The 12963-nt window shown below is 37.0% G+C and overlaps 1 protein-coding gene across 2 annotated transcripts in view; it reads left to right on the plus strand.

Annotated features, from left to right (window-relative positions):
* The first annotated feature begins 1415 nt into the window (after window positions 1–1415).
* Window positions 1416–12963, plus strand: part of prkcbb (protein kinase C, beta b) — a 134436-nt gene continuing 122888 nt past the window's right edge. For both annotated transcript variants that reach the window (XM_079394292.1, XM_079394291.1), the window contains exons 1-2: window positions 1416–1783; window positions 2735–2766. In XM_079394292.1, the coding sequence (XP_079250418.1) occupies window positions 1614–1783; window positions 2735–2766 (202 nt within the window). In that variant the 5' untranslated portion in view covers window positions 1416–1613. The remainder of the gene's footprint in view (window positions 1784–2734; window positions 2767–12963) is intronic.

A 12963-nucleotide genomic window follows, 5' to 3' on the forward strand; every position in this document is an offset into this window, starting at 1 on the left:
GCTCTGCATTTAACCCATCCATCGTGCACACACACAGCAGTGAACACACACACCGTGAACACACACCCGGAGCAGTGGGCAGCCATTTATGCTGTGGTGCTCGGGGAGCAGTTGTGGGTTCGGTGCCTTGCTCAAGGGCACCTCAGTCGTGGTATTGAGGGTGGAGAGAGCGCTGGACATTCACTCCCCCCACCTACAATCCCTGCCGGCCCGAAACTTGAACCCGCAACCTTTGGATTACGAGTCCAACTCTCTAACCATTAGGCCACGACTTCCCCTTATAAGCTGCTAGTTTGGTCTCCCTAAGCAAACAACTTACACTGCATAATAGAGCATAAACATGGCCAGGGGTTGACTGTATTTCATTCGAGTTCAACTTCAGCAGAATACGACGGGGTTTGGTTTTCAGCTGGGTCTGCACCATAACGCCTGTCTTGTCCGTCTGCATCTTTCTTGTGATCAGCGTCAGTTTGTTCTCCTGCCTATTATTTACTGCAGTAGTTTTCAGGGAGCGATTTTATTTATTTATTTTACTCAGTAATTAATGTGTTTTAAAATGTAGCGAAGTACAATACTTCAAACAAAATATACTTCAGTAAAAGTAAAATTACAGATTTTAAAAATTACTTTAAAAAGTAGAAGTAGGCTACACAAAAAAGCTACTCAATTACAGTAACGCGAGTAAATGTAATTTGCTACTTTCCACCTCTGCTTCTCAGGTATGAATATGCAGTGTTAAAATTAATTAAATGTTGAAGGTGCACTCGCTAAGTTTAATTTTTAATTGGCTCATATCATCCCAATTTAACCAGGATGTGAATGTATCAGCAATGAATTTTTACTAATTTTACTAATTTCCAGCTTCACACAAAAGCATCTTGTTTTGTTCCATTTTTGTTTCTCTCATTCTAATATTTAGCACATGCATTCTATTTAATCTAGACAAAATTAATCTTGGAAAAAATTCTGTGCGTTTTCTACAGCTGGTCATGTGATGTCAACATGTTAGTGCCTATGAGGGGGCGACCCGCTCCATGTAGAATAAATCGTTTTTTCTAGATGACTACAGTCTAGACTTTAACTCTTATGGTTGTAAATTATTATAATAATTTCTCTAAAGTGTTATTTGTTTTTGTATAAAAAGTATTTAGAAAGATATAAGAGAAATACTGTGTGCACCTTTAAGCTTTATCACTTAGAGTAGGTGTTCTACTTATACAGTATCAACAAGGCAGTGACTATCTATATGATTGACACTTCTCTTGCCATATACATTTTCATGAGCCTCACGTTTCATTATCTACTAGTAAATGTTTCCTATTGTCTCCTTTTCATTATGCTGTCGAGCTCTTTCGTGTAAATGTGAGAGAGGTTTGACAGAAGCTTGCCAAAGGTAAATGAGTGGGAGGGTGGGAGGAGTCTTGTAACAGCGCGTCAGTGTGTGTGTGTGTGTGCGTGTGTGTACCGGTGCGTAAGGAGGGCACTTGGGCGGAGAGGGACGCAAAGCTTCGCGCTCGAGAGTTCATCGCAGTCTGAAGCTTTGCATTACATGTACGCACTCCGCACAACTCACTCCAGTGTACAGGCTCGCGCAAAGTTTCCCCGCGTTGAGAATGGCAGAGCAATCGAACAGCGATGGAGAGGAGAGCAGCGCACCCATGAGGGGCTTTGCCCGACAAGGTGCTCTGAGACAGAAGAACGTTCACGAAGTTAAGGACCACAAGTTTATCGCTCGCTTCTTCAAGCAGCCTACTTTCTGCAGCCACTGCACGGACTTTATCTGGTAAGAGTTTGTGCGCGCCTTACTGAAGTGTATGGCAAGCTGTTTTAACATTCAGCTATTAAAACTAAATAGTATTTTGTTGCTAGTTCTTTTTTTCTTTTCTTTTTTAAAGTAGGCTACTACTAAGTAATCCAGGAGTGACTAGTAGCCTTCAAATGTACATGCAACTATTTATTAAAATACACATTCAGTACATACTATTAGTACTCATTCATTAGTTACTAGTAACAATTCCAACAGCTGGTAGGCCAATCAATTTTGCTATAACATTTTCTTTTTACTAATAGAGAGATGCTATTATCTATATATGAGGCTCTAGTATACAGTGTGTCTTAAAATGTTTTTTTATATGTAGTGTCTTCCCAGAACTGCTCCTTTGCTGTTAATTTGAATTTCATATTAGTTAAATTAGAAATGTTTGTAGTAAAAATGTAAATAAATGAATAACAAATAAAAAGGTATAGTGACAAAAATAGATTTTAGTTAAATTAAGGAATAAATGTCAAAATGGCTTTCCATATAGGTGGACCTGTTACTGTTGCAGTTCAGGTGTAACACTGTACACTGTTTCAAAACCTATTGTGCTGTCCATCTAGACAGCACTCCTTTACGGGCATCATATGTAGACTCATCTGACTCTGAACAAACCTAGAATGGGCAAAATGCTTTTTCAGTAGGAGCTCACTTGGTTTTGAGCCACAGCTTTATTGATTTCCCAAAGTAAAGGGTGTAAAGTACAAAGTAAAATGAAAATATAAAAATATGAATGAAAAAATGACTTGATCGTTGTTGTAGGACAAGACAAGAGTATAAGACAGTACAGGAAATAAGAAATGAGTCATACTACATGAGGCAACAATCAAATCACAAAGCAATTTAGTGCAAGTGTAAATGTTTAAAAAAATGATGGTTCTATTATTTTTTCAATGAACACTTGCTTTTATCTTTCAGGGGTTTTGGGAAACAAGGATTTCAGTGTCAAGGTAGGAATTTATTCATTAAATATTTTGAAAGCTCTCAGAAAGTGCAAAGTGCCTGTGGTGGTATTTGTAAATGTCTTGCAGTAACGGTTAATCCTTTTCGAGGACTTTCAGTAATGTATATTTGACATGTCTCAAAGCTTTTTCCTTGTGATGGTGTTACTGGAGGACGCGTTTACAATGTTTAGCGTCTTGCATGAACTTATAAGGTCCATTTTGAAGCCTTGAGGTTTTCCAGAGGTTTCCACCAGTGTGATGATCTTGGGAATCTCAAAATGGTGCCTCAAGTATATTTCCTTTTTATAGAGTAGATATTACGATATTATACAAAGCATCTCAACAGTAAAATGGAAACTAATTAACAGGACGTTTCATAAACTAGAAATTTGCACACTGGTAAAATAGATGGTCCTCCAGATATTCTCTGCAATCTCCGCTATCTACATATCTCATTTAAATTAGATTTTCAAATCATTTTAACAACAGAAGTCTGATTCTACCTGCTTAATTGTTCAGATTTGAAGCATCTGATGTCCTCACTGCAGATGTTCATGCCTCCCATTTGTCTCATGAGTCTAATTATCAAATTTCTGAGAGACGCCTTTCACATTGGAGTATGAGCAAGAGAGGCATTTCTCATATGAAATCAAGTTATGCAAAGAGACTATCCGGACATCTTTTTTCAAACTCTTGCACAGGCAGTATGACTTGGAAGTGTGAAGTTTTGGCACTAACATTGTACCTGAAGACCTGTGGATAGCTGTTTTCTTCACTGTATGAATCTAAATTACCCTGGAAAAGTGATTTTAATTCCTGCTCCCCTCTTACGCACTAAAGGCACTGGATGTTCTTTAAGGCGACTGCAATTACGGCAGGTCAATGGCACCCTCTGCGGTGCTGCACTTCTCCATTTTTCCACCGCAGGCTTCAGCGCTAGCTCTAATTACAGGTGCACAGTTGAGTGTATGATGACTTTACACACTGCTCAATCTTTCTCCTCTGTTCCTAGCTCTTTTTCTTTCAGTCGTATTTTCAAATCTTCTCTAAACCTGATGCAACCCTCCACTGATTGTAGGGAATTCTTCTGCAAGGTCATGCTCAGACATGCTGAAACCTGAGGGTCTCTGCTGGAGAGTAAAGCTGTAAATGCTTTTTGTTTAATGATTTAAAGAATATAGCACAAAATTATTATTACTATGTATATATATTTTTAATCTTGACAGTCCCATTTACTTTAGTTGAATAGAAGAGAGCAACCTGGACATTTTATGTCAGTTTATTTACTGTTCATGTAAGGGAGCTTTAACACCTAGCTTGTTTGGAGTATTTGTTTCAGAACCTGATGCCTGATGTTTTCTTCCTTATTGCGATTTGTTTTGGCATATGTGAATAAAACAACTGCACTTAGATCTGCAACAAAACAACTGGTTAAAGATTGGCCAAACGATTCATTTGTGTTGAGAAAGAAAGACCAAGTTGTATCATAATTCATAAAGGGAAAAGCGTTATATACACTTTGCCTGCATAGACACATATTTGGTACACTTTGAAATGTTCTTTTGTGAAAAAGAACCGAACCAAGAAGAAAATGCAACATTGTAACTTTAAATTCTTGTTTTGGACAAAGCACGCTTTCTACATATCTGAAAATGCCCTAAATAACACTAATAATAGACTTTTGCTCATGGTACAGAATGAGCCTATACAGCAGTGGCTCTAAATTCAATGAATGAAATGCAACTACCCCAATTGTGTAAAGTTATGGTAGAAAAGTTATATTAATTTATAAAAGAGAGGTTTTTATTTAATTATTTATTGTAGACATCAAAGGCCTTTTGTCCAATGAAATCTTACATTTTAATTTTTTATGGTTCTTCTGTAATTCTGTGGTGCTAATTATTATTGTACTACTTGGGTGCAATAATACATTTTAGAACTTTTATTATTAATTATGAATCATTGGTGTAGTACACTTTGTACAATGTTTTAAAGGTATTTTGCTTTTGTAAATATTCTAGTGGGAAAATCTTGTGTTTTCTGGAACATTCCAGAACATTGTGGGAGTAATCATAAAATACAAAAATCATCCAACATACACTTCTGAAGTTTTGGAGGACTCACTTTTGCTAAGTATTTATGCTGAACTGTTTTTAGCTCAGTAATTTGCATGTCCATGTAGTATTATGCATGAGTAATAACAGATCAGCTTGTATAAGTTTCATTACTTAGTTACTCTTTATACAAAGTAAGGCATTATGTTAATTTTTGCTTATTTGGGCTTGCTTATTTGTTTTTTTAATAACATGATATTTTTGGCAAATGTAATGGCCCTTTAACAAGAAAAGTGAAATTATTAAGCCTCAGACTGAAGGACGTGCCTCTGCACGTCACTCCTTTCTCTCAACATGGGGACAGGAGAGATGTCAGTGAATAAATGGGAAAACAAAGGAACTTGAGTTACTTGCAATATTTTGTAACTGTAATGTGTTACTTTATTTGTTACTTGAAAGAAGTAATCTGATTACATAACTCACGTTATCTGTAATGCGCTACCCATAACACTGAATCTACTGGGTCACCCTGACTTTAAATTTAAGGTGTGGACATTGAATGTGGGAAAACTGCAAAATCTGCATGGGGAAATTTTCACCGAATTGCCTGGATTTCTTTTTTCAATTGTTTGGATTTTGCCCATGAAAAAGGTCATTGAGTACTTCAAAGGAAACAATATTATAGCCTATTCACAATTATTTTCATTACTAACTGATGAACTTAGAATTGTAGTGTCTAGAAAACACAGGAAATTATTTTGCTTTCAAGACCTTTTAATGTAAAAGTGAATCCATCAGCTGTTAAGCAGCAAAGAGACTGAAGAGACAAGCTGGCCACTCACTGGCAATTTTTGTGTGCGTTCCCAGAAGAAAAAGTGAAAGACACTATCTAAGGAAGGTGTACATGTTCCTTATGGAATACCAGCACAGCTGTTATCTGGCTCTTCCTTAATCATCAGTGTGTGGAAAACAGAGAGTAAATAATAAAAGAGGATTTCCTCTTGCTGTCAGCTTGATGGTGAGCCAGCTGCTTAGGAGAGCCTTTTTTGCCTCCTCAGTCTTAATTGCAAAATTACGAGTTTGAAGAAGAGCTGACAGGAAGTGCTACATCTGGATAGAATTGAGGAAGAGAAACAGAGACCGAGGAAAAAGGATGAAAGATGAGATGGGATAGCGAGATGGTCAGAAGAAGAAATGAGATCCAAAAAGTGTTTGAATTTTCAATTGAAATACACAATATTTCACACACACACACATATATATATATATATATATATATATATATATATATACACTGAACAAAATTATAAACGCAACACTTTTGTTTTTGCCCCCATTTTTCATGAGCTGAACTCAAAGATCTAAGACTTTTTCTATGTACACAAAAGGCCTATTTCTCTCAAATATTGTTCACAAATCTGTCTAAATCTGTGTTAGTGAGCACTTCTCCTTTGCCGAGATAATCAATCCACCTCACAGATGTGGCAAATCAAGATGCTGATTAGACAGCATGATTATTGCACAGGTGTGCCTTAGGCTGGCCACAATAAAAGGACACTCTAAAATGTGCAGTTTTACTGTATTGGGAGGGTCCGGGGGAGTCCGAAAACCAGTCAGTATCTGGTGTGACCACCATTTGCCTCACGCAGTGCAACACATCTTTTTCCCATAGAGTTGATCAAGTTGTTGGCCTGTGGAATAATTTTGTTCAGTGTGTGTATACACACACACACACACACACACAAATATATATATTTTTGTGATAACCACCTGTTATTAGTTCATTTTACCTCCTTATTATATTTATTATTATAACAAAAAGTAAACTGATTTGAAATATTAATTTTTGATTTTAAATTATGTAAGAAAAAGAGACTGTAGTGATATGAGAAGATATTGTTGGATATTGACCAATCAGAATCACTCAGACTTACAGAAAGTCTCTTTAACGGCAATTATCATTATTTGTACACCTAACAACTTTCAAAACCACCCTGATGATTTCACTTGTATATATCCAACCACTCACCTTCTGCCTAAATGCCCTTGGAAATTGAAGCAGACTGTAATTGCATTTATATATTTGCGATGCGGGGGGTGTCTTACACCTCGCTCTGTTCTTTGCAAAGGCAGAACATAACCACATATGAAGGTGTGGGCCATTTAAAGCCTCTATAAATAGCATAAGTGTTCCATGAAGCAGTGCTTAAATAAGGTGGGGGGGGGGGGGGGGTGTATGTGTGGGCGTTCGGGGAGATCAGTAATATATGAAACACATAGAAGAACCTCGATCATCTGAGAACATGGCATCAATTCATATACGTCATCACCCTGTTCTCGCAAGAATAATTCATGTGTTTGCTCCATTTTAGCAGCTTTGGAATGGCATGTTCCAGACAGTAGCCTCATTTTGAGGGGAAAAATATAAATGATCAATAGCGACATAAGGCACTGCTGCATTCTACTGTAGAGAGGAGTGAAGCTGTGTGTATCAGTGTATCTAACAAGGAAGTTCTTTTTTTTTTTTTTTTGCTGTGAGTTTTCTCAAGAGAGATAGTCATTTACAATTGAAATATCAACTTAAATGTTTCAGGGACAAATAAGGCAATTGTTGACTCTCAGTAAGAGTATAGAGCTATAAAAGCAACATAGAAAGCATAGTTTTGGTTTTGGAAGAATTTGATAAACTATGTTTGATTTCTTATTGAAATGTTTCATGTTTGATTGCAGATTTTGATATCGTAGCAACACTGTGCAATAATTTGAGACATTGATATATTTTCTGAAACACTAGAGGCGGCACATTAGAGATTACTGTTTTCCTTCAGGAGAAAAATCTGTGGCAGAAGTTTCAATTTGCCCTCTGTGTGATCTCATTAGGTACATTACATGCACTTTAAAAGTTTGATTTCAGTCAGAATAGATTTCATATTAACATTAATTCATCAGTGTAACGTAAATGCTTTAGTCTCACTGAAATCGCTAGTCTAGAAACCAGTATAATTTACCTCAGTGTTGTACTGAAATACAGAGATGATGTGTGACCTATTTAATCCTTTAAATATTAAAGCAGTTTTTGAATATTCAGGCAGTATTTGTGAATTTTATCATTTAAATATTATATATTCTTAACAGTATTCAAAGGCCTCATGACTCCTAGTAGTCAAAGGGATAGTTCACCCAAAAATGAAAACTATATCATTAATTCCTCACCCTCATGTTCCAAACCCGTAAGACCTTCATTCATCTTCAGAACACAAATTAAGATATTTTTGATGAAATCTGAGAACACTCAATAGACAGCAAGGGTACTACCACGATCAAGGCACAGAAATGTAGTAAAGACATAGTTAAAATGGTCCATGTGACATCAGTGGTTCAACTGTAATTTTATGAAGCTACGAGAATACATTTTGTGTGCAAAGAAAACAAAAATAACGACTTTATTCAACAGTTCTTCTCCTCCATGTCACCCTGGTGCCATTTTGTAGAGTATCATGACGCATGCACATGCTTTGATCTGCACATAAATAACACATGCGTGTGATGCTGCTGATGCGGAACACGCATGCACTGCGCCTTGTTTACATTCAGAAGAGAGCATGTACATGCATCGTGATACTCTCTAAAATGGTGCCAGGTTATTCCTAGTTACTTCGGGATTCCCATCCCGTTGCAGAAACAGAAAAGCAAGCAGAGAAAAGTTAGCATAGCTCCTGTTCAATCCAAGCAAGGAAAGATAATGTGCATTTGATCAGATATAACTGATCAAATAATATATAGAAATATGTATAGTATACAGTTGAGTATCATCAGCATAATAATGGAAACTAACCCCATTTTTTTCTAATAATATTACCAAGGAGCAATGTGTATATTGAAAATAGCAGACAGCTTAAGGTAGATCCTTGTGGTACTCCATACTTTACTGGTGTTAATTGAGATGATTCTCCATTTAAATAAACAAAATGGTAGCGGGCGGACAGGTAGGATCTAAACCATCTTAAAGCCTGTTCTTGAATACCCATATAGTTTTGTAATTGATCTGAGTATGTCATGATCTATAGTGTCGAATGCAGCACCAAGATAAAGTACAAGTAAACCTATTAATGAGATGCAGCCTTGTTCTGATGCAAGAAGCATATCATTTGTAAATTTAACAAGTCTAGTTTCTGTACTATGATGGGGCCTGAAACCCGACTGAAATGCTTCATAGATATCATTTTTTGCAGGAAGGAGCACAGCAACTTTTATAAAATTGTAGACATCAGAAGATTTAAAACTGGTCTATAAGTTGCCAGTTCACTAGGATCTAGCTGTGTTTTTTAAATGAGAGGCTTAATAACTGCCAGCTATTTTTAAAATGTATTATTTTTTACATTGTTTTGAGCTTTTGAGTTTCACTACTTCAGTCCTGATGTAGAATGCAAAATACGCTTCTGGTCACACACATTTTGGTTATAAACTAGACTGACAACCGCATTCAATAACCTAACTAACCCCCTTCAATTTTTATATCACACACCTGCATTTTGAGAATCAACTTGAGGTGGTTGGATCCACAGTTGGAAGCTAATAATATACAAGACAATTTGAGATTCACATCTGTTAGTAGATACAAGTCAGCACTGACTGTGTGAATGTAGCCCAGCTGTATTTCCAGTTTTTCTAACTTCTGCCAATCTCACGTGTTCTTTTATCATCTCAACTCAAATAGAAATAAAAATTATTCCCCAAAAGTCCCATTGTAGCTATGATCCAATTTCGATTGGAATCCATTTGCGTTAGAAGTTAAATCTGAATAGTCAACGGCTGATTGCTGATGTTTCAACCAGCTAATGAATGTTGAGAGCCAATTACACATGGATAGAAGAGCCCAACAAGGGCCATGTGCTCAGCTTTCAGGACCTAATAAAAAGGTCTGCTGAGAGCCACATTGCAGGAAGAGAAAGCGCGTAATAATGCAATAAGGACATTCAACTGTCTGTAAAAGTGCCTCCATGTTAAGCAAGTACAGTTGAAACTCAATTTAGTCCTGAATGCTGTTAGCCTCTCCCGGTGCTTTCAACCAGATCAGATCATGGCGGTGTTTTCCATGCCACCCAAGGGAGGGTTCCTGCTCTATTGACACTGCAAGGTTGTTTACTGCAGAACAGGATCCTTTTGTTTAGAACAAACATGTCTGACCTTTGTGGCTCCAGTGTCCCAGAGGACAAGACGCATGAGGCTTGATATTCCCTTCTGCCGGACCTTATTCGCTTTCTCTCCTAAATGAAACCAACTTCAGTCCTTTTAATATTTATGTCATTGTCAGTTTTCAGTTTTGATGGCCTGAAAGTACTCGGGCTAAATGAGAGAGCTTTTGGAAGAGTTTTGACCTTCACCTCACGAGCCGGCTGTTCAGCTGCTCTTTGTTTGATGGTAGCAGCGCTGCATTTGATGTGTGTGCCAGCCGGCGAGTCCGTTGAAAGTTGGAAAGAGGGTTAGGAGGACAGGAGAGGCAGCTACAAGCTGAGTGTCTGAAACTGGCTGGCTGGAGGTCCTGTGGGGACCGTCTTGTTTTAGTTGGCCTTACTTTTAAATGGGCCATATGAGAGATCTCACTCCATCAGTGAGGCAGTCCAGGTTTGAGCTACAGCTAGATAGACACTTTGAGGACTTACACTGTTTAATGGTGCTTGCTAAGGCACCTAAATGATGCATTAAACCATGTGTCTTGTTGAGGAGAGGTGTGCTATAACTTTTCTAAGCAATTCAACTTATAATTTGTGCCTGGTGGACTATAAAAGACTAGAAGTATCCCATAGAATTGCATTAAGTAGGGGCCTGTGGCATAGCTGAGGATTTCATAGGGACTATTTTGACTTGGACCAGAAATCCTGGTGTACTGCTAGTGAATTTTAAATAAAAAATTTTGTCTTACGTTTCTTTTTTATTTACATATTGCTTGTGCATTGTTCTTGGTCTAATTTTAGCAGTGTCTAGCCTCTTATTTGATGACTGTGACAGATTTTTTTCCAGCTGATTTTAAAGAGCTCATGGCATGCATTTAATGCAGCAGACATACCTGGATTATGCACTCATAATTAAAAGAAAGTTATGCATTGGTACAAAGTTTTGCATTGGTTGTGGATGCCAGTATAATTATTGTTATACTTAACTTTCCTAATGTGAATGGCCTTTACAGTGTGGCAGTGAGTTTTAAAGTTTGAACATGCATCTTGTTGTCAATTCAACTAACTACAGAATAAGAGAATCTATAGTAAGAATTGTTTTTATCCCAGTTTTAAATGTCGATTTTTATGATTAAATGGGCAGGAAAAACTCACTGTGCTTGATATAGATGTGCCTGCTTTATAGTAGGAGCAGTGGTAGGACTACTTTGGTTCATCATCTGTTTTTATGTAAACAGTCTCTGCTTTTTCCAGCGTGGTCGCCCACATCTGTGAGAACTGAAGAGAGATTCAAAGGGGATCTGTAAATCTGAGATGTCAACATTTACCTGCCATCTTAGCTGTATGTCACCCACCCAGGCCTCCACTTAACTGTGCTAGTGCTTTGAGTGTGGGATCCTGTCACAAATCTATCAACATGTCTAATTCCTTCTTGTATCTCTGTGTTTGAGTCTCAGTGTTATCACAATGACTGACAATGATTCTAAGAACGCAGTCTGAGAGTGCTGTCAGAACAGAGAACACGAGTGCAGCCCTTTCTCCAGAGAAAGCACTCCGAGCTGCGCTGTCCAGATATCAACCTCGCTGACAACTTCCACATGCTAAGTAATTCTGCCATGCTTTTAGCAAGGACTGGGCATTTCTTCTTTCCAGTAATCTGCATAGTTGACCCTAAAACAATAATTCTGTTCCCTGACATGTTTTTTAATACCTCGTGACATTATTTAAAAAGCAGAGTTACCAAAGTCCTTTTCAAAGGAAGTCATTTCACTTGGTGACCATATTTGCAATGCCTCTGGGCAGCTAATGCAGGCATGAAAGACGAACTTCTGTTACTTGAATGGGGAAATGCTGAAAGTGTTTTCCGAACTCACAGTTGAATAACACATTTCAAATCATCAATAAAATCTTGCATGAACCATGTCATAAATGTTGTTTCTCATGCTCACATAGCATTAAAGAGCATGTATTTCAGGTTGCCCCTGCCAAGCTGCATATGCAGTCCGTTTTTGTTGGAATCCGAGCTTCTAACAGCCTCTGCAGTAATGCAATTCCAGATTGTTATTTAGAAGGTGGGACTTCCACCATATTGTGCATTGCAGTTTCTCCCATTCATATTAAAATAAGTGAACTGTCTTGGTCTATATACAGCCTAGATTATTTGCTCAGTATTGCTGAACTTAAAAGAAATTGACAAGACAAGACTATTGAAAATAGAAAATGTGTGTTGTTCATTAACAGTCTGTCAGTTCTTCCTGATTACAGCGTGATGCTGCTAATCTAAAATTATCTGGCCAATATATCTATATCTATACTGCTATATAACTATAAAAAATACCTATAGCTTATACACACACACACACACACGTCAATAAATTGCTGATAATAATAGTCTACTATTTTGTCTAAATAAAAAAATAAAAAAATCACTAAAAAAGTAACTCAATCCTTTAGCTACAAGTGAGTCTACATAGCATTATAATGTTGTTAATTATGAAAAATGGATATTATTTTTGAGAGTTGCAAAAGATTACATTTACTAGTAATCTAGTCATTTAAATTCTCAGGGTTTTTAAAGATTTAAATTTAAAGTGACCATTAGATGATGAGTCATGTTTAAATGTGAAATTAGAGGAAATAAGCATAAGCAATTAAATATCCAATATGGACCAATACTGATTAATTAAAAAATACTAATATTAGCCAATAGACTTTAAATTTAATGTTTGACAAGAATGAAAATGAGAAGCACAGTGTGTGTAATGGACTGTACTGTACTTTAACAGCATACCAATTGTTCAGCTGACAAAAAAACAAAAACAAATAAACTCTTCAATATAGTACCTTTATACGGTATGTACCATTGTTAAGACTGTAGTTTATCCCTTACAGCCTCATACCATCTGTACCATCACCGATAATGCATAGATTTATTGTGCATCTCTAGAGCGAATGATCATAGATATGAGAAGTAG

Source organism: Barbus barbus, assembly GCF_936440315.1.
Source record: "Barbus barbus genome assembly, chromosome: 3".
NCBI lineage: Eukaryota > Metazoa > Chordata > Actinopteri > Cypriniformes > Cyprinidae > Barbus > Barbus barbus.